Source organism: Pseudophryne corroboree, chromosome 1 (assembly GCF_028390025.1).
Source record: "Pseudophryne corroboree isolate aPseCor3 chromosome 1, aPseCor3.hap2, whole genome shotgun sequence".
Taxonomy (NCBI): Eukaryota; Metazoa; Chordata; class Amphibia; order Anura; family Myobatrachidae; genus Pseudophryne; species Pseudophryne corroboree.
Window position 1 is genome coordinate 576,055,615 of NC_086444.1, and position 23,025 is coordinate 576,078,639.

General features: G+C 46.0%; 1 protein-coding gene across 5 annotated transcripts in view; it reads left to right on the forward strand.

Moving 5' to 3' along the window:
- The window catches only part of LOC134899886 (prostaglandin reductase 1-like), a 105,883-nt gene that overhangs the window by 17,558 nt on the left and 65,300 nt on the right, over positions 1 to 23,025 (forward strand). For 4 of the 5 annotated variants that reach the window (XM_063914208.1, XM_063914206.1, XM_063914205.1 and 1 more), the window contains exon 2: positions 18,683 to 18,798. In XM_063914208.1, the coding sequence (XP_063770278.1) occupies positions 18,693 to 18,798 (106 nt within the window). In that variant the 5' untranslated portion in view covers positions 18,683 to 18,692. Of the gene's footprint in view, positions 1 to 18,682; positions 18,799 to 23,025 lie in introns of those variants that run through there. The other variant, XM_063914209.1, reaches the window with a different exon arrangement.

Below are 23,025 nucleotides of genomic sequence, written 5' to 3' on the forward strand. Positions count from 1 at the left end.
GCAATTTAGTGTTAAAAGGTTACAAAATAGAGTTCGACTGTCTTCCGCCTCTGCGGTTTTTCAAGACAGGATTGCCTCTGTCGGACGACAAGAGGAGGGTTCTGCAAATTGCAATTCAGTCCCTACTGGATTCGGCAGTTTTGATTCCGGTCCCTGTACACCAACAGGGTCAGGGTTATTATTCAAGACTTTTTGTGGTACCGAAGCCGGATGGCTCAGTCAGACCAATATTGAACTTAAAGGGTCTCAATCAGTATGTAACTTACTACAGATTCAAGATGGAGTCTCTGCGTTCGGTGATTGCGGGTTTAGAGCCAAAGGAATTTATGATTGCGCTAGACCTCAAGGATGCGTACTTACACATTCCAATTTGGCAGCCTCATCAGAAATTCTTACGGTTTGCAATACGCCAGAACCATTACCAGTTTCAGGCTCTACCGTTTGGCCTGTCATCAGCGCCTTGGGTATTCACCAAAGTGATGTCTGTCATGATAGCTCATCTCAGATCCCTGGGAGTGACAATAGTTCCATATTTAGACGATCTGCTCATCAAAGCTCCGTCTCAACAGATACTTCTCCAACATGCGCTGCTAACATACGAGGTACTGGTTCACCACGGTTGGATTGTCAACTTCAAAAAATCACATCTAATTCCGTCTCAACGCCTTCAGTTCCTAGGTATGATTCTCGATACGGTCAATCAAAGAATTTACCTACCACAGCAGAAAGTACAAATTCTACGCCATCTAGTACAATTAGTGCTCAAGCCACGCAGTGTCGGTACACTTGTGCATTCGCCTCTTAGGCACAATGGTGGCAGCTCTCGAGGCGCTTCAGTTCGGAAGATTTCACTCTCGTCCATTTCAGCTGAATGTGCTCGCCCAGTGGTCGGGCTCGCATCTGCAGATTCACCACAGGGTGAGGTTGTCGCCAAGGGCAAGAGTATCTCTGCTCTGGTGGCTCAAGGAACACAATTTAACCGCAGGAAGACGGTTCGGAGGCTGGAATTGGATAATTCTAACTACGGACGCCAGTCTCAGAGGTTGGGGAGCGGTAATTCAAAATTGTCAGCTCCAGGGTCTCTGGGCGGATCACGAAAAATTGCTGTCTATAAATGTCCTGGAACTCCGCGCAATTTACAATGCGCTACGACAAGCAGTGCACATGCTTCGCTCTCAGCCTGTCCAAGTGCAGTCAGACAATGCGACGGCGGTCGCATACATCAACAAACAAGGAGGAACGAGAAGCCGCATGGCAATGCGGGAAGTAGCTCGAATCCTCAATTGGGCGGAATGCCACCAGGTGATATTGTCGGCCGTGTTCATTCCGGGAGTGGACAACTGGGAAGCGGATTATCTCAGTCGTCGGGATTTTCATCCAGGCGAATGGGCATTAAATCCAGAAGTGTTTCACATGTTGGTTCAGCGATGGGGTTATCCTCAGGTGGACCTGATGGCGTCTCGACACAATCACCAAACGTTCCAGTATGTGTCCAGAACAAGAGATCCAAAGGCAGTGGCGGTGGATGCTCTCACTGTCGCGTGGCCGTACAGTCTTGTGTATCTGTTTCCACCGTTTCCGTTGCTCCCTCTGGTGCTAAAACGGATCAAAAGAGAGTCGGTCACAGTCATACTAGTGGCCCTCATTGGCCTCGGAGAGCTTGGTTCTCAGATCTCCGAGGACTACTCGCAGACGATCCTTGGCCGCTCCCACTACGTCCAGACCTGTTACAACAAGGTCCGTTCCTTTACCCCGATTTAGCGCGGCTGCGTTTGACGGGGTGGCTGTTGAGACCGCCCTCTTAAGAAGAGAGGGCATTCCAGATTCGGTTATACCAACCATGTTACGAGCTAGGAAGCTGGTTACGGCAGCTCATTATTACAGAATATGGCGTGCCTATATAGGTTGGTGTGAAGCTCAGAAGTTTCCGACATCATCTTTCAAGTTATGCCGCCTTTTGTTGTTTCTACAAATAGGGTTAGATGGAGGCCTGCGTTTATCTACACTAAAGGTGCAGGTATCTGCTTTGTCAATTTACTTTCAAAGATGATTGGCTCTATTGCCGTCTATACGCACTTTTCTCCAAGGTGTCCTCAGAGTACAGCCTCCATTCATTCCACCTACAGCGCCATGGGACTTGAATTTGGTTTTAGAGTTCTTACAGTCATCATGTTTTGAACCCTTACAGCAAGTGGATATAAAGTTTCTCACTTGGAAAACAATTTTTCTTCTAGCCTTAGCTTCGGCAAGGCGTGTTTCGGATTTGGGTGCCTTGTCATGTAAGTCATCGTATTTGGTGTTTCATGATGACAGAGCGGAACTTCGGACGAATCCCGCTTTCTTACCAAAGGTAGTGTCATCTTTTCACATCAATCAACCAATAGTAGTTCCTGTGTTGACGGCACATTCTGGAACTCTGGATGTGGTACGCGCATTACGCGTTTATGTATCCCGAACGTCTTCAGTTCGTAAGACGGATACGTTGTTTGTTCTCTATGATGCGGCCAAGATGGGTTGGCCAGCGTCTAAACAAACCTTATCCAGATGGATAAAACTGACCATACGTCAGGCTTACCTTCATGCTAGGTTACAACCGCCTACGTCAGTAACCGCTCATTCCACACGTTCTGTGGGAACTTCATGGGCAGCTGGTCGGGGAGCTTCTACGACGCAGCTTTGCAGTGCGGCTACATGGTCTTCAGTGCACACGTTTGTGCGCTTTTACAAGTTTGATACGTTTGCGGCATCAGCATCTAGCTTTGGCCGCCTAGTGTTACAAGTGCCAAACAGCTCTCCCGCCCACGGGGGAAGCTTTGGTACGTCCCAAGAGTACTCCAGTGACCCCTAGTGGATGATAAAGAAAATAGGATTTTGGTACTTACCAGGTAAATCCTTTTCTTTGAATCCATAGGGGGCACTGGACGCCCACCCAGAGCAGTTTTACCTAGTTGTGGTGAGTTCTGAGGATCTTATGGTAACACACTTTCACCGACTGGTTCAAATTACAAGTGCTGGTTAGGGTGTCGACTGTTTAGTTGTCAGTAACGTTATGTGTCAACTTCGTTATTGTCTGTTATGTTATATGTAATACTCCATTGTCAACCTCTCTATAGTTCCTGTTCGGCTCAGTAAAAAACACTGAGAGGTACTCGGGGATATGGAGGGGTGGAGTGTTCTAAATTTAAATATTCAGTGCTGTTCCTACGGAAGCCCGTCCATATCCCAAGAGTACTCCAGTGCCCCCTATGGATTCAAAGAAAAGGATTTACCTGGTAAGTACCAAAATCCTATTATCTGCCTTTGATTGGGTACATGAATTGCACCACCAAGTAATTGAATGAAAATTTTGGAGACATCTATGCTATTTGCACGTTTATCATATTTATACATTCACCTGTGAGACCATGGATCTAGATGTTGGCGACCTGATAGGCACCAAACGATTCCTTGAAAAGGACATTTCCAAAATTCTTTTTCCAACTACGGATGAACTGGCATTTGATACCGACAGTCCAAATGAGGTTTATACTGATTTGTTAAAGCTCAAAAAAAGACGTACTGAATTAGAACTTCATGGACTTACGTTATCGCAGTATCATAAAGACAAGTATATACCCAGGGGATTCCGTATCAGAAACCAGCCCACTATAGGGCGCAATAATACAGAATTTTGTAGGCAATGGTGCCTTATACTCAATCAATGTAGCTTCGATCTTATGATCCTAGTCATTCAACAGGTTAATACTGAAATTAAAGCACTCAATAAGGAATTGGCTGATTGTGAATCCACAGGGTTGTCAGTTTTACAATCAGATGTAGGTGGTGATTGGCTCACGAAATTGGAAGCTAGTGTTGCCAGTTTTAGGTCTGACCTGCTGTCATTTAAGAAAAATAAGTTTAGAAAAGTGAAAGAGGATTATAGGGAGCTTAGGGTCTACCCGTGGCTCACCAATCCAGGGGTGAGACGGGTGTGGAGAGGCGGTCAAGCTAACAGGGGTAGGAGGAGGGGAGATAGGACTTACACCGACTTAAATTCCCAAACTTCTCCTAGTGATTCTGATCAACCCTCCACCAGCAGACGGCCTTTTTTCGGGAGCGCGTGTATACGAGAAGTCGACACAAGGGAGGCAGAGACCCTGTAGGAGAGGGGGAATCAAACATCGAAAGAGAGCAAGAGAGGACGCATACAAAGGGGAACAAGAGATAGTGGTCTTTTAATTTATCCAATCACACTCTCACACCAGTGGAAATGGCGGTACTATCTAAGGGGTTAACATTTGTGCCCACGTTTAAACAGACAGCGTTCCAATGGGAAACTGAGTTATATCGTTTTTACAGGCAATTACGCCTGAAGGATTTTTTCAGTAAACATGAAACAACGGCCACAAAAGAACAGGTGTTTAGATCAAGGAGCACCTTTGATCCCCCAAGTAATAATGCGTCTATAGAGACTTTTGTTAGATTGGTCAGGAGGGACAAATTACCCATTATCAACTCTATGAAGAAAAAATATCAGAATATGAGTATACAGGAGGCAAAGGCAGTGTGTGAACTGCGCAATAATAGTCAAGTGATCATATGCCCTGCGGATAAGGGAGGGGGGATTGTCCTCCTGGACCGTCTGGATTATATTACTGAGGTTATGTCCCAATTGAATGACATTTCATGTTACAAGAAGCTCACATTTGAACATACAGGATCTTACAAACGTGAGATTGATGCCATCATTTCCATGGGTGTTGGTAATGGGTGGATTGATGAAGACACTGCTGGGTTTTTAACTCAGGAATTTCCCAAGGTACCCATTCTATACATACTACCCAAGGTACATAAATCAAAGACAAAACCCCCAGGCAGGCCTATAATCTCTTCTAGAGGTTCTTTAGGTCAGCCACTGTCTCAATTTGTAGACATCTATCTACAACCTGTTGTTCAAAGTACTCCTTCGTACATACGAGATACCACCGATTTTATCAATAAATTACAATCATTTGGCACTCCCCCAAAAGGCTGTCTGCTGGTGACACTTGATGTTAATAGCCTCTACACTAATATAGGTCACCAGGAAGGAATGGATGCGATTAGAGCAGTAATCTCTTCAAATACACAGTACAAAGGTCCACCAGTGGAATTCCTGATGCTCCTTATGGAGATAGTACTCCATAAAAACTACTTCATGTTTAATAATGCATTTTATTTACAGTTACGGGGTACAGCGATGGGGTCCAATATGGCCTCATCATATGCTAACCTGTTTATGCATAAACATGAAGCAGTAAACATACATGGTGACCCTACATTTTCCAAATATGTGAAATTCTACACCCGTTTCATAGATGATTTATTTCTGATATGGACAGGGGGGAGCGAATTGTTAGATGCTTTTATTGCCAAGCTCAATAGCACTGAGGGGTCCATAAGATTTACATATACCAGCAGTTCTACCAGCATTGAGTTCCTGGATGTGAAGGTTAGCATTCAGGATAGTCCGTTTTCTACTGAAATATTCCGTAAACCGACGGATAAAAATACATTGTTGCAGTTTGACAGTTTCCACCCACAACCTCTGAAGAAAGGCCTGCCCTACTCACAGTTGATTAGGGTGGTCAGGACGACTTCGGATCCTCATAAACTTCCTGAGGCATTACACCAGATGGGGACCAAATCCTTACAACGTGGTTACGATAAGAATGAGGTTAATGAGGCCATACAAAGGTGCTTATTACTGGACAGAAAGGAACTCCTAATCCCCAAAGAGAAAAGAGTTGAAAGTGGGAGGATGCTACTGTCCAGTACCTATTCCATATCATAGGGGGCGGTCAGACGGGCCATCTTGTCACATTGGCACATCATTCAGAGTGACCCGGTACTTAACCAGTTCTGTAAGAAAAAAACACCCTTTTGCTATAAAAGAAGTAATAACTTAAGGGGCCAACTGGTTTACTCAGACATCAGTCCCAGGGTCATGACTGGTACAGGATGGCTGCAACCTCAGAAAGGTGTATATAAGCGCACAGGATGAGCGAACTGTGGCTTTCTTCAGACTGGGACTCATTTCCTAAATCCTATTACAAATAAAAACTACCAAATAAAACAACGGATGTCGTGTGACACAAAATACGTTGTATATGTGATTTGGTGCCCTTGTAATTTAATATACGTTGGAAAGACCCAGAGTATGCTAAAAGAACGAGTTGCGATGCATCGCAGTTCAATAAAAAAAGCATTATTTAAAACCGATACCAGCACACCACCAGTAGCACGCCATTTTGCAGCTGCAAAGCATACCATGAAGGATCTGAAGGTGATGCCAATTGAACAGGTACCGCCCTCGTGCAGGGGAGGTGATAGGAACAGACACCTACTACAGAGAGAATGCAAATGGATATATAATCTACAAGCAATGGCCCCTCAGGGGTTAAATGAGGAACTGTCATTCCATTCATTTATCTGATTTGACAACTTACTTCGCTGGTTTATCTGATGGGCCCCCCAGTGATTTAATTTACTTATGTAAAACAATATGATAGCAGGGATCTGATATAATTCCGTGTGATTTATAACATGATGCTTAAGTCGTTACTGGGTGTGATCCCATGGTCCACTCTATTTTAATTGTTGTCTCACCTGGTAGATTACTTATTAGGTTATGGATTATGTGATGCGCTTGTCTAGCGCGTCGATATGTTTATTGTTGTCATGGGAGATAGGATGTGCCAACCCCTCCGGCCTGTCTGAGCTGCGCCATTGGCCGGCAGAAACGGGTGGGGGCGTTAGCGGTTGCCTGGCAACTCCAGTATGTCCACAATCACACGGGAGATGACGCAGTAGACGGAGGAGCGGAGGCCGCGTCACTTCCGGGTGGCGCGGCTCGCAATACTGTCCCTGAGAGCCTGACCTGTGTTTTTGTTCCGGACACCGGAAGTGAGTGCCGGTCGACGGCGCGTACCACCTGGGAAGCCAGGCAGAGATGGCGTGGCTGACGATGGGGGTGGAGTGGGGGATCCTCTTGCCTATGACTGATTGGTGAGCACTTTTTCTAATGGCACAGGTGTTTGTAATTTGATTATTTGCATGGTATTTATATGTGATGGTTGGCTGTGGCATGATATACTGATGGCTTTTCCCATGAAGAAGGTGCTACGGCACCGAAACAGCTGTAGGAGCTGCCACTCGTTCTGAGATGCTGATATGCTGAACTGCTAAGTACCAATTCTTTGTATTTGCCTATGGCTATGCTTGCACATTGCACTTTATATGGAGTTTTGATGGATTAAAATGTACTAACTCAACTTGATGCTTTGTTTTGGTGTGCTGGTCTATGTGGGAACTCCGCATTTGCCTATACATGATTGTTTCACCGGGCACCCATCTGATATTAGGAAAGTGTGTGCGATTCACTTTGGACTTGTGTGTGTGTGTGTGTGTGTGTGTGTGTATGTATGTATGTATGTATGTATGTATATATGTATGTATATATATATATATATATATATATATATATATATATATATATATATATATATATATATTAATATTATAATATACATGGCAGGATCACTGGTTTTATACAGAAGTACCACTGGACATATACGGCAGTATCACTGGACTGGACTTAAACGCCAGTACCACTGGAATTATACGTGTAACATTAATGTGATAGTACTGGGCATGGTTTCAGTTCTAAGGTATAGAGCAGGACTGACCAGATGGGGAAGATGTTGGTACAGTTGGTTGGTTCAACAAATGTTGCACAATTAAAATTATGGGAGAGGGGAATCTTGGACTGCACACCATAATTACGCATAAAGTAAGAGGTGCAACCATGCTGAGACTTGTAGTTCCACAAAGAAAGAAAATATAGTGGCGATCACACTCCACAATACCAAGTACTGCTAGTCAAAATGGGTCTGGGACTCCAGGTCGACACCAAAAAGGTTGACACAACTTCGGTCGACATGGACAAAAGATCGCCATGGGAAAAGGTCGACATGAGTATTTTTATGTGGGTTTTTTTTTATGTTGTTTTCTTCGTAGAGTGACCGGGAACCCCAATTAGTGCACCGATTCGCTTGCCATGCTTCGGGCAAGGTTACCGTTCCCAATCGTAGTCCACGTGGATCGTAAAGTATGAAAAAGTTTAAAAAAAAATTTGAAAAACTCATGTCAACCTTTCTCCATGTCGACCTTGTTCATGTCGACATTTTGTCCATGCCGTCCTAACATGTGTCGACCAATTGGTGTTGACCTAAGGTGTGTCAACCTTTTTGGTGTCGACCTGGAGTCCGGATACCTTCAGAATAGTTATAATAAACTCTGCAATCTAACTAACACAGAGCAAATTTGAGGTTCTTGATTCTTAAAAAGCTAAGGTGTTAGTGAGTGTTTTGTAAGAAAGAAGCAAAAAGCTATGTATTAAATAGTGGTACACAGGTGACAGGTGTTAATAAAATGCTAAAAAGTGTAGTATAAGTAGAAAAATTATTAAGTGTTAAAATGCTAAATTAAATTCCATAGCAACCTGGCCACACCAGGGGGCGCGCCCCGAGCTCATCCCTAAAACTGACAAATTGTACAAGGACTTATCTTTATTGTGCCTTTTTAGTTTCAATAGTCCATGAGTACCAGAGACCACCATGCTAGTTAAAATTAGTGATGAGCGGGTTCGGTTCCTCGGAAACCGAACCCCCCGAACTTCACCCATTTTACATGGGTCCGAGGCATACTCGGATTCTCCCGTATGGCTCGGTTAACCCGAGAGTGCCCGAACGTGCTCAGTGTGATGCATATATCTGTGCTCACACTGCTTAATTGTGGGGACTGGGGAGCAGCTGTATTATATAGGAGGAGTACAGTGCAGAGTTTTGCTGACAGTGACCACCAGTATACGTTGTCTGCCTGAAAAACACTCCATATCTGTGCTCAGTGTGCTGCATATATCTGTGCTCACACTGCTTTATTGTGGGCACTGGGGACCACCAGTATATTATATAGGAGGAGTACAGTGCAGAGTTTTGCTGACCAGTGACCTCCAGTATACGTTGTCTGCCTGAAAAATACTCCATATCTGTGCTCAGTGTGCTGCATATATCTGTGCTCACACTGCTTAATTGTGGGGACTGGGGTGCAGTTGTATTATATAGGAGGAGTACAGTGCAGAGTTTTGCTGACAGTGACCACCAGTATATATAGCAGTACGGTACGGAAGGCCACTGCTCTACCTACCTCTGTGTCGTCAAGTATACTATCCATCCATACCTGTGGTGCATTTCAGTTGTGCGCAGTATATATAGTATTGGCCATTGCTATTGATACTGGCATATAATTCCACACATTAAAAAATGGAGAACAAAAATGTGGAGGTTAAAATAGGGAAAGATTAAGATCCACTTCCACCTCGTGCTGAAGCTGCTGCCACTAGTCATGGCCGAGACGATGAAATGCCATCAACGTCGTCTGCCAAGGCCGATGCCCAATGTCATAGTAGAGAGCATGTAAAATCCAAAAAACAAAAGTTCAGTAAAATGACCCAAAAATCAAAATTGAAAGCGTCGTCTGAGAAGCGTAAACTTGCCAATATGCCATTTACGACACGGAGTGGCAAGGAACGGCTGAGGCCCTGGCCTATGTTCATGGCTAGTGGTTCAGATTCACATGAAAAGAAGAACACCTACACTCAAGTAGTCCCCCTGGCGCCAATATAATTAGTTTTATTCAATTACCAACATGTATATGTCCCAAATCCGCATGCAGCTCACCATATATAGAGGGACTTCCCAACCCCCTTCAAATGAACAAGAAAACTAAAACAAAAGAAATACAGATAGCGCTTGCAGATTTATTATTATAATAAATTTATTAATTAACTATTATCTCAATGATAATTCTCCACTAGTACTATTATAGTACCAAGGATATAGATTAATAAAAAATATATATTTCCCTTGCCTTGACAACAAATTTTCATATATAAAAAAAAACTAAAACCACATTGACATCAATTAATAATATATAAGAAAATGCTCTGCTCCACAAATTAGTTTAGCTAGCCCTCTTAATACAGAAAGAGATACAATAGTTTCAATGAATCCAAGTGTTTCACTTAATTGCTACAAAGCTGCAACAGCTGAGTCCATTGTCTGGTTACTTAGGAAACAGCAGTAAACTAAATGAAACTAAGTAACCAGACAATGGACTCAGCTGTTGCAGCTTTGTAGCAATTAAGTGAAACACTTGGATTCATTGAAACTATTGTATCTCTTTCTGTATTAAGAGGGCTAGCTAAACTAATTTGTGGAGCAGAGCATTTTCTTATATATTATTAATTGATGTCAATGTGGTTTTAGTTTTTTTTTTTATATATGAAAATTTGTTGTCAAGGCAAGGGAAATATATATTTTTTATTAATCTATATCCTTGGTACTATAATAGTACTAGTGGAGAATTATCATTGAGATAATAGTTAATTAATAAATTTATTATAATAATAAATCTGCAAGCGCTATCTGTATTTCTTTTGTTTCAGATTCACATGAGGATGTGCACTCATCCTCTCGCTAGAAAAATGAAAAGACTTAAGCTGGCAATAGCACAGCAAAGAACTGTGCGTTCTTCTAAATCACAAATCCCCAAGGAGAGTCCAATTGTGTCGGTTGCGATGCCTGACCTTCCCAACACTGGACGGGAAGAGCTTGCGCCTTCCACCATTTGCACGTCCCCTGCAAGTGCTGGAAGGAGCACCCACAGTCCAGTTCCTGATAGTCAAATTGAAGATGTCACTGTTGAAGTACACCAGGATGAGGATATGGGTGTTGCTGGCGCTGGGGAGGAAATTGACAAGGAGGATTCTTATGGTGAGGTGGTTTGTTTAAGTCAGGCACCCGGGTAAACACCTGTTGTCCGTGGGACGAATATGGCCATTGACATGCCTGGTCAAAATACAAAAAAAATCAGCTCTTCGGTGTGGAATTATTTCAACACAAATGCGGACAACAGGTGTCAAGCCGTGTGTTTGTCAAGCTGTAATAAGTAGGGGTAAGGACGTTAACCACCTAGGAACATCGTCCCTTATACGTCACCTGGTCCGCATTCATCAGAAGTCAGTGACAAGTTCCAAAACTTTGGATGACAGCGGAAGCAGTCCACTGACCACTAAGGGGGTCATTCCGAGTTGTTCGCTCGCAAGCTGCTTTTAGCAGCTTTGCACACGCTAAGCTGCAGCCTACTGGGAGTGAATCTTAGCTTATCAAAATTGCGAACGAAAGATTAGCAGAATTGCGAATAGACACTTCTTAGCAGTTTCTGAGTAGCTCCAGACTTACTCGGCATCTGCGATCAGTTCAGTCAGTTTCGTTCCTGGTTTGACGTCACAAACACACCCAGCGTTCGCCCAGACACTCCTCCGTTTCTCCAGCCACTCCCGCGTTTTTCCCAGAAACGGTAGCGTTTTTTCGCACACACCCATAAAACGGCCATTTTCCGCCCAGAAACACCCACTTCCTGTCAATCACATTACGATCACCAGAACGAAGAAAAAACCTCGTAATGCCGTGAGTAAAATACCTAACTGCATAGCAAATTTACTTGGCGCACTCGCACTGCGGACATTGCGCATGCGCATTAGCGACTAATCGCTCCGTTGCGAGAGAAAAAATAACGAGCGAACAACTCGGAATGACCCCCTAAATCCCTTCCTCTTGTAACCAAGCTCCTACAAACCACATCACCAACTCCCTCAGTGTCAATTTCCACCTTTACACAGGAAAGCCAATAGTCCTGCAGGCCATGTCACTGGCAAGTCTGACGAGTCCTCTCCTGCCTGGGATTCCTCCGATGCATTCTTGAGTGTAATGCCTACTGCTGCTGGCGCTGCTGTTGTTGCTGCTGGGAGTCGATCGTCATCCCAGAGGGGAAGTCGGAAGACCACTTGTACTACTTCCAGTAAGCAATTGACTGTCCAACAGTCCTTTGCGAGGAAGATGAAATATCACAGCAGTCATCCTGCTGCAAAGCGGATAACTCAGGTCTTCTCAGCCTGGGTGGTGAGAAACGTGGTTCCGGTATCCACCGTTAATTCAGAGGCAACTAGAGACTTGATTGAGGTACTGTGTCCCCGGTACCAAATACCATCTAGGTTCCATTTCTCTAGGCAGGCGATACCAAAAATGTACACAGACCTCAGAAAAAGAGTCACCAGTGTCCTAAAAAATGCAGTTGTACCCAATGTCCACTTAACCACGGACATGTGGACAAGTGGAGCAGGGCAGACTCAGGACTATATGACTGTGACAGCCCACTGGGTAGATGTATTGCCTCCCGCAGCAAGAACAGCAGTAGCAGCATCTCACAAACGCCAACTCGTTCCTAGGCAGGCTACGCTTTGTATCACCGCTTTCCATAAGAGGCACACAGCTGACAACCTCTTACGGAAATTGAGGAACATCATCGCAGAATGGCTTACCCCAATTGGACTCTCCTGGGGATTTGTGACATCGGACAACGCCACCAATATTGTGCGTGCATTACATCTGGGCAAATTCCAGCACGTCCCATGTTTTGCACATACATTGAATTTGGTGGTGCAGAATTATTTAAAAACGACAGGGGCATGCAAGAGATGCTGTCGGTGGCCCGAAGAATTGCGGGCCACTTTCGGCATGCAGCCACCGCGTGCCGAAGACTGGAGCACCAGCAAACACTCCTGAACCTGCCCTGCCATCATCTGAAGCAAGAGGTGGTAACGAGGTGGAATTCAACCCTCTATATGCTTCAGAGGATGGAGGAGCAGCAAAAGACCATTCAAGCCTGTACATCTGCCCACGATATAGGCAAAGGAGGAGGAATGCACCTGACTCAAGCACAGTGGAGAATGATTTCAACGTTGTGCAAGGTTCTGCAACCCTTTGAACTTGCCACACGTGAAGTCAGTTCAGACACTGCCAGCCTGAGTCAGGTCATTCCCCTCATCAGGCTTTTGCAGAAGAAGCTGGAGACATTGAAGGAGGAGCTAAAACAGAGCGATTCCGCTAGGCATGTGGGACTTGTGGATGGAGCCCTTAATTCGCTTAACCAGGATTCACGGGTGGTCAATCTGTTGAAATCAGAGCACTACATTTTGGCCACCGTGCTCGATCCTAGATTTAAAACCTACGTTGTATCTCTCTTTCCGGCAGACACAAGTCTGCAGAGGTTCAAAGACCTGCTGGTGAGAAAATTGTCAAGTCAAGCGGAACATGACCCGTCAATAGCTCCTCCTTCACATTCTCCCGCAACTGGGGCTGCGAGGAAAAGGCTAAGAATTCCGAGCCCACCCGCTGGCGGTGATGCAGGGCAGTCTGGAGCGAGTGCTGACATCTGGTCCGGACTGAAGGACCTGGCAACGATTACTGACATGTCGTCTACTGTCACTGCATATGATTCTGTCACCATTGAAAGAATGGTGGAGGATTATATGAGTGACCGCATCCAAGTAGGCACGTCAGACAGTCCGTACGTATACTGGCAGGAAAAAGAGGCAATTTGGAGGCCCTTGCACAAACTGGCTGTATTTTACCTAAGTTGCCCACACTCCAGTGTGTACTCCGAAAGAGTGTTTAGTGCAGCCGCTCACCTTGTCAGCAATCGGCGTACGAGGTTACTTCCAGAAAATGTGGAGAAGATGATGTTCATCAAAATGAATTATAATCAATTCCTCCGTGGAGACATTCACCAGCAATTGCCTCCAGAAAGTACACAGGGACCTGAGATGGTGGATTCCAGTGGAGACGAATTAATAATCTGTGAGGAGGGGGATGTACACAGTGAAAGGGGTGAGGAATCGGAGGATGATGATGAGGTGGACATCTTGCCTCTGTAGAGCCAGTTTGTGCAAGGAGAGATTGATTTCTTCTTTTTTGGTGGGGGCCCAAACCAACCAGTCATTTCAGTCACAGTCGTGTGGCAGACCCTGTCGCTGAAATGATGGGTTCGTTAAAGTGTGCATGTCCTGTTTATACAACATGTGGGTGGGTGGGTGGGAGGGCCCAAGGACAATTCCATCTTGCACCTCCTTTTTTTCTTTCATTTTTTTTTCATCATGTGCTGTTTGGGGACTATTTTTTTGAAGTGCCATCCTGCCTGACACTGCAGTGCCACTCCTAGATGGGCCAGGTGTTTGTGTCGGCCACTTGTGTCGCTTAGCTTAGTCACACAGCGACCTTGGTGCGCCTCTCTTTTTTTTCTTTGCATCATGTGCTGTTTGGGGACTATTTTTTTGAAGTGCCATCCTGTCTGACACTGCAGTGCCACTCCTAGATGGGCCAGGTGTTTGTGTCGGCCACTTGTGTCGCTTAGCTTAGCCATCCAGCGACCTCGGTGCAAATTTTAGGACTAAAAATAATATTGTGAGGTGTTCAGAATAGACTGAAAATGAGTGGAAATTATGGTTATTGAGGTTAATAATACTATGGGATCAAAATGACCCCCAAATTCTATGATTTAAACTGTTTTTGAGGGTTTTTTGTAAAAAAACACCCGAATCCAAAACACACCCGAATCCGACAAAAAATGTTCAGGGAGGTTTTGCCAAAACGCGTCCGAATCCAAAACACGGCCGCGGAACCGAATCCAAAACACAAAACCCGAAAAATTTCCGGTGCACATCACTAGTTAAAATCATTGAGAGCAGGTGGGAGGTGTGCCGCTCCAAGCTGATGGAGTCCCGGCCTACAAATGTCAAAGGTATAGTGGAGTGTGCATCGACACAAAGGCCCTCATTCTGAGTTGTTCGCTCGCTAGCTGCTTTTAGCAGCATTGCAAACGCTAGGCCGCCGCCCTCTGGGACTGTATCTTAGCTTAGAAGAATAGCGAACGAAAGATTAGCAAAACTGATACTAAATAATTCTTTGCAGTTTCTGAGTAGCTCCAGACCTACTCCTAGATTGCGATCAGCTCGGTCCGTTTAGTTCCTGGTTTGACGTCACAAACACGCCCTGCGTTCGGCCAGCCACTCCCCCCGTTTCTCCAGCCACTCCTGCGTTTTTACCTGGCACGCCTGCATTTTTTAGCACACTCCCTGAAAACGCCATGTTGCCGCCCAGAAACACCCACTTCCTGTCAATCACACTACGATCACTCGAGCGTTGGAAAAACGTCGCTCGAGCCTGTGTAAATCTACTAAGTTTTGTGTTAAATAACTAAGCACATGCGCGCTGCGTACCATGGAGGTCATTCCGAGTTGTTCGCTCGCAAGGCGATTTTAGCAGAGTTGCTCACGCTAAGCCGCCGCCTACTGGGAGTGAATCTTAGCATCTTAAAATTGCGAACGACGTATTCGCAATTTTGCGATTTACAAACTTCTTAGCAGTTTCAGAGTAGCTTCAGACTTACTCGGCATCTGCGATCAGTTCAGTGCTTGTCGTTCCTGGTTTGACGTCACAAACACACCAAGCGTTCGCCCAGACACTCCCCCGTTTCTCCAGCCACTCCTGCGTTTTTTACGGAAACGGTAGCGTTTTTTCCCACACGCCCATAAAACGGCCTGTTTCCGCCCAGAAACACCCATTTCCTGTCAATCACACTACGATCGCCTGAGCGAAGAAAAAGCCGTGAGTAAAAATCCTAACTTCATAGCAAATTTACTTGGCGCAGTCGCAGTGCGGACATTGCGCATGCGCACTAAGCGGAAAATCGCTGCGATGCGATGAAATTTACCGAGCGAACAACTCGGAATGAGGGCCCATGCGCATGCGCATTTTCTACCTAATCGCTACGTTGCGAAAAACGGCAACGAGCTAACAACTCGGAATGACCACCAATATTCTATTTCTTTGTGGAACAACCGAAACTAACGTTACCTCTTTATAAAGTATTAGCTGTTCTACCCGTTCTTCGCATTTTTAACGAGTGTTAAAAATTTGGTAAATCTATAGAGCTGTAAATTTGAGACCAGGCCCGGCGCTACCCGCTCAGCGAAGGGATGCAGTGCAGGGAGGCGCTGGGACGGATAGGCGCTCCCCCTGCTCTGCATTCCTTCCCTGCTGCGCCGTCCTGTCCCCCCTGCTGCTGGTGCAGCTGCCAGTGCTGTGTCTGTCACTGGCAGCGGGCACCTGCAGCATGAAAAGCCTCCCCCCTCCCCTCACCTGTGCTGTGCGACAGCGCCGAGTACGGGACAGAAGGGGGCAGAGCTACACGGGACGGAAGGGGCATGGCTAAACGGGTCAGAAGGGGTGGGGCTACACGGACCAGGCTGCTCATGTACAGAGGGAGACTGGCTTAGGTAAGTGGAGGGTAAGAGAGAAGTGTGTGTGTATGTGTGTGTATATATGTGTGAATTATGTGTGTGTGAGGTATGTCTGTGCGCGCGCTTTATGGACGCTACTACTGGGGGGGCATTACGTATAACGACGCTACTACTGGGGGGGGCATTACATGTAAGAACGCTACTACTACTGGGGGGGTCATTACGTATAAGGACGCTACTACTACTGGGGGGGGGGGCATTACGTATAAGGACGATACTACTACTGGGGTGCACTACGTATAAGGACGCTACTACTACTGGGGGGCATTACGTATAAGGACGCTACTGCTACTGGGGGGGGCATTACGTATAAGGACGCTACTACTACTGGGGGGGGGCATTACATGTGGGAACGCTACTACTACTGGGGGGGGGGGGGGGCATTACGTATAAGGACGCTACTACTACTGGGGGGGGGCATTACGTATAAGGACGATACTACTACTGGGGTGCACTACGTATAAGGACGCTACTACTACTGGGGGGCATTACGTATAAGGACGATACTACTACTGGGGGTGGGGGCATTACGTATAAGGACGATACTACTACTGGGGGGGCATTACGTATAAGGACGCTACTACTACTGGGGGGGGCATTACGTATAAGGACGCTATTACTACAGGGGGGGCATTACGTGTAGCAACGCTACTACTGGGTGGGCCATTACGTGTAAGGACGCTACTACTACTGGGGCTGGGGGCATTACGTATAAGGACGATACTACTACTGGGGTGCACTACGTATAAGGACGCTACTACTACTGGGGGGGGCATTACGTATAAGGACGATACTACTACTGGGGTGCACTACGTATAAGGACGCTACTACTACTGGGGGGGGGGCATTACGTATAAGGACGATACTACTACTTGGGGGCATTATGTATAAGGACGCTACTATTACTGGGAGGGCATTACGTATAACATTGCTACTACTGGGGGGAGGGCATTACGTATAAGAATGCTACTAGTGCGCAGAGCATTATGTATAAGGACGGTACCACTACTGGGGGCGCATTACGTATAAGAACGCTACTACTACTGGGAGGGCATTACGTATAAGGACGCTACTACTACTGGGGGTGCACTACGTATAAGGACGCTACTACTACTGGGGGGCATTACGTATAAGGACGCTACTACTTCTAGGGGGGAATTACGTATAAGGACGCTTCTACTACTGGGGGTGCACTACGTATAAGGACGCTACTACTACTGGGGGGTATTACGTATAAGGACGCTACTACTTCTAGGGGGGAATTACGTATAAGGACGCTTCTACTACTGGGGGTGCACTACGTATAAGGACGCTACTACTACTGGGGGGTATTACGTATAAGGACGCGTCTACTACTGGGGGTGCACTACGTATAAGGATGCTACTACTACTGGGGGGCATTATGTATAAGGACGCTACTACTACGGGGGGGCATTATGTATAAGGATGCTACTACTACTGGGGGGCATTATGTATAAGGATGCTACTACTACTGGGGGGCATTATGTATAAGGATGCTACTACTACTGGGGGGGCATTATGTATAAGGACACTACTACTACTGGGGGGCATTATGTATAAGGATGCTACTATTACTGGGGTGCATTACATATAAGGACGCTACTACTACGGGTGGGGCATTACGTATAAGATTAATAAGATTGTGCTACATTGTGGCGTAATTTTAAATGGGGGTACTATTGTGTGGCCATGCCCCTTACTTGTGAGACCACACCCCTTTTCCCGGCGCGCGCCAAAGGAATATGGGAGGGCGCAAATTTATAGTTTGCAGGGGGGCGCCTAACACCCTAGCACCGGCCCTGTTTGAGACGTCTTAATGTTCTTGGCGTTACCCGAGCAGCACCTGTAGCAGATACGGTAAAAAGTGACAGGACCATTTTTGTAGTTAAATTCTACACACTGGAGATGCAATACAAATTTTGATCCGATTGTCCGTTTGGGCGTTATCGTTCACGCAACGCAAGCCACGCATCGATAATGATGTAATTATGTCAACCCCCTGTTCATCCCCTTAGGGGAGGTTTATTAAAACTCTTATTAGGTAGTTTTCCTATTTCCCACCTGAAGAGTACCTATGTAAAATTTCAGCTTCCTAACATATCGGGAAGTAAGAGAATTAGTGATGAATCAGTCAGTCAGTGAGTGAGTGAAGGCTTTCACATTTATACATATACTGTAGATTAAGAATACTTCTTGGAGTGTTTATGATGTACTATATACAGTGAGTGCAGAGTTTCTAGTCCAACCTCAGTCTCCACCGCCCCTGCCCCAGTGTTTATCAATTTTGAAAAGAGCTATGTGATGGGGTTTTTACATTCGCTATATGAGAATATAGTATCTCCTTTTTTGGCTGCTTCAGTAATCTCTCTTCTCCATTCACAGGTAAATAAAGATGGTTATAGCTAAGTCATGGACTATGGTGAAGCACTTTGATGGTGCACCAAAACCTGAGGATTTCAAGCTAATAGAGAAAGAGCTGCCGCCCCTGAAAGATGGAGGTAAGAGACGATAAGCAGTCTTATACTAGTATTGCTTCTGCAAATATAAGCAAACACTGCTATAAGCCCTTCCCTTGTGTACATACGGTGCATCTGGAAAGTATTCATAGCGCTTCACTTTTTCCCACATTTTGTTATGAAAGTCAAAATTCTACACACAATAGTCCATAATGACAACGTGAAAAAAGTTTTTTGAGATTTTTGCAAATTTATTAAAAATAAAAAACTAAGAAATCACATGTACATAAGTATTCACAGCCTTCGCCATGAAGCTCAAAATTGAGCTCAGGTGCATCCTGTTTCCACAGATCATCCTTGAGATGTTCCTACAGCTTAATTGGAGTCCACCTGTTGTAAATTCATTTGATTGGACATGATTTGGAAAAGCACACACCTGTCTATATAAGGTCCCACACTTGACAGTGCATGTCTTAGCACAAACCAAGCATGAAGTTAAAGGAATTGTCTGTAGACCTCCGAGACAGAATTGTCTTGAGGCACAAATCTGGGTAAGGTACAGAAAAATATCTGCTGTTTTGAAGGCCCCAGTGAGCACAGTGGCCTCCATCATCCGTAAATGCAAGAAGTTCGGAACCACCAGGACTCTTCCTAGAGCTGGCTGGCCGTCTAAACTGAGCAATCAGAGAAAAGGGCCCTAGTCAGGGAGGTGACTAAGAACCAGATGGTCACTCTGTCAGAGCTACAGCATTCCTCTGTGGAGAGAGGAGAACCTTCCAGAAGGACAACCATCCCTGCAGCAATCCATCAATCAGGACTGTATGGTAGAGTGGTCAGATGGAAGCCCCTCCTTAGCAAAAAGCACAAGGCAGCCCGCCTGGAGTTTGCCAAAATGCTCCTGAAGGACTCTCAGACCATGAGAAACAAAATTATCTGGTTTGATGAGACAAAGATTGAACTCCCTGACGTGAATGTCAGGTGTCATGTTTTGAGGAAACCAAGCACCGCTGATCACCAGGCCAATACCATCCCTACAGTGAAGCATGGTGGTGGCAACATCATGCTGTTGGGATGTTTTTTTAGTGCCAGTAACTGGGAGACTAGTCAGGATAGAGGGAAAGATGAACCTGTTCCAGAGCGCTCTTGACCTCAGACTGGGGCGAAGGTTCATCTTTCAGCAGGACAACGACCCTAAGCACACAGCAAAGGAGTGGCTCCAGGACAACTCTGTGGCTGTCCTTGAGTGGCCCAGCAAGAGCCCAGACTTGAATCCGATTGAACATCTCTCTGAAGAGATCTGAAAATGGCTGTGCACCGATGCTTCCCATCCAACCTGATGGAGCTTGAGAGGTGCTGCAAAGAGGCATTGACGAAACTGCCCAAAGATAGGTGTGCCAAGCATGTGGCATCGGATTGAAAAAGACTTGAGGCTGTAATTGCTGCCAAAAGTGCATCAACAAAGTATTGAGCAAAGGCTGTGAATACTTTATGTACATTTGAGTTCTTTGTTTTGTATTTTTATTAAATTTGCAGAAATCTAAAAAAAGCCTTTCACGTTGTCATTATGGGATATTGTGTGTCGAATTTTGAGGGAAAAAATTAATTTATTCCATTTCGGAATAGGGCTGTACTATAACAAAAGGTATGGGGGGCCAGGTAAGGTGGAAATTGCATTCTGTCCACTGTCTTCACTGGCAACTTCCAATCTCGTTTGATCTTGGAAGCAAAGCAGTGATAGGCCTGATCAGTACTTGGATGGGAGGGGATCCGGTCTCTAAGTCGACAGTAACTAGGTCGACAGTGTCTAGGTTGACCACTATTGGTCGACAGTAACTAGGTCGACCGGGTCTCTAGGTCGACATGTTCTAGGTCAACAGGTCAAAAGGTCGACATGAGTTTTTCATAATTTTTTTCTTTTTTTGAACCTTTTCATACTTAACGATCCACGTGGACTACGATTGGAACGGTAATCGCTCGGCACCTTGCACGAAGCATGGCGAGCGAAGCGAGCCATGCGAGGGGACACGGTGCACTAATTGGGGTTCCCGGTCACTCTACGAAGAAAACGACACCAAAAAAACATAAAAAATTCATGTCGACCTTTTAACCTGTCGACCTAGAACATGTCGACCTAGAAACCCTGTCGACCTAGTTACTACCTTCCATTCCACACCCGGATGGGAGACCACCTTGGAATATCAGGTGCAGTAAATATATCTTGAATAGAGGCAAAAAGCACATGTAGCAGAGAAACCTATGACCAATACCACTTCTCTCTCTCTCTCTCTCTCTCTCTCTCTCTCTCTCTCTCTCTCTCTCTCTCTCTCTCTCTCTCTCTCTCTCTCTCTCTCTCTCTCTCTCTCGGCAAAGGGGTCAAACAGTTGGAAACCTACAAACTTTCACTATAGGACAACAATAAGAATTTGTTTGGGCTTTACTTCTTTCCAACATCCCCTATCGTTTCTCCCTTGTGGAGTAGTTTGAGTCTTACATCTACCTACAATTATCACATAAATAAGTTTAAGTGGTATCAAGAGGTATAACTACAAGCATTATACTCTTTATTACCAAAAGAGCGATCACCAAAGAGCACACTGTTATCAACGATCATTACGTCTTTATTCTAAACAAAGTAATTGTGAAACATGCAATATCACAAGAGAGCGCTAGATACTGATCATTACTATATAAACATTTTATTCAATCACATAAAATAAAAGCATAAAAAATGCAATGCATATTTTCATAAAAGAATTATTCTCACTGCTGATATTATTTACACGCTGCCATATACTGTATCCCAATTGTATATTGCACAGATGTCCACATCCAAAAGACCAGTGTGGCTGGTTCGCTCCAAAGCAAATTATAGAGTCCCAATTTGTTTTAGGGAATGTGAATGGTGTTCACTAGATGGTAAGTGTTCAGCTGTATAAACGATGGGCGCTATGCTACTACCTCCGACCGCCAAACAATTTTGTGCTCGCCACTTATTCCTTAGAGTCTCATGTGAGGCTGGCTGTCAGCATGCGGAATCCGTTGTGGTTGGTGGGAGCGGCGGTGTTCTATTCAGGCAGTTAAAGACATCTCACGCTGCTGTTTTTTCCATGAGATCTACAAAAGCACAGCACCATAGTCCGGATTCCAGCACACGGCAAACTGCATGAATTCTGCAGCTACGAACGGCGCCCTCCCTCCCCGGTGAACTGAATAGAACACCGCCGCTCCCACCAACCACAACGGATTCCGCATGCTGACAGCCAGCCTCATATGTCTCGCTTCTGCTGTCAGATCCAATCAGCAGCCACTTTCATGGTGACAGGCCGCTGATTGGATCCGACACAGAAGTGCATTACAGGGACCCACCCGTTGACTGCAATATGCTCTTCTCTGGAGCCTGAATGGCGGCACCTCAGGTGAGAGCGTGAAGGAAAGGGGGTTGGGGGGCGGGCTGACAGGAGATGCCAGGGATTACAGGGGGTGGCCTGTCTTGGAGCCTCACCAGGTGTGGGCTCCATGTTTGCTGGACCTAGGGGGCTGCTCTCTCCGAGAAGGCCCCCACATTCCTGGTATTAGGGGATTCCTGTCTCCAGATCTCCCCTCCCCTCCCCCATCCTGTGCCACCTAAGCATTCCCCCTTACTAGGGAGGCCAATCCCGGGCCATTTTTTCAATCCCGGGTATCGGGATTGAAAAATGGTAAATCCCGGGATTCCCGTGATACCCGGGATTGGCTTTCAACTGCTTCCGGCCATCCCCCACGCCCCTCCCCGCCCCTCCCCACCTGCCCCGCAGACATTAAAAAAAGTACAAACCTGCACAGCCGGGTAGCTGGTGAGGAGGAGGCGGCGGGGGAGTGCAGGGGAGCCGGTGGTTGAGTGCAGGGAAGCCGGGAGGAGGCGGTGGGTAAGTGTAGGGGGAGCCGGGAGGAGGCGGCGGCGGGTAAGTGTAGGGGGAGCCGGGACGAGGCGGCGGATGAATACCGCCGTACCTTCCTGCTCTGCTGACAGCGCAGCGTGACCTCACGCTGTGCAGGGGGAGCCGAGAGGAGGGAGCCGGGCAGCGTCCTGAGGACGCTCAACGCTGATCCCTCAATCCCCGGGATTGGAGCTTCCAATCCCGGGATTGAATCCCGGACGTTTTTGGGCCTAAATCCCGGGATCCCGCCGATTCCAGGATTGGCCTCCCTACCCCTTACTCTGTGCCCTTCTAAGCATTCCCCCGTACTTTGTGTCCCACCAACTACCTAGATGAGGGATGAATCCACTGA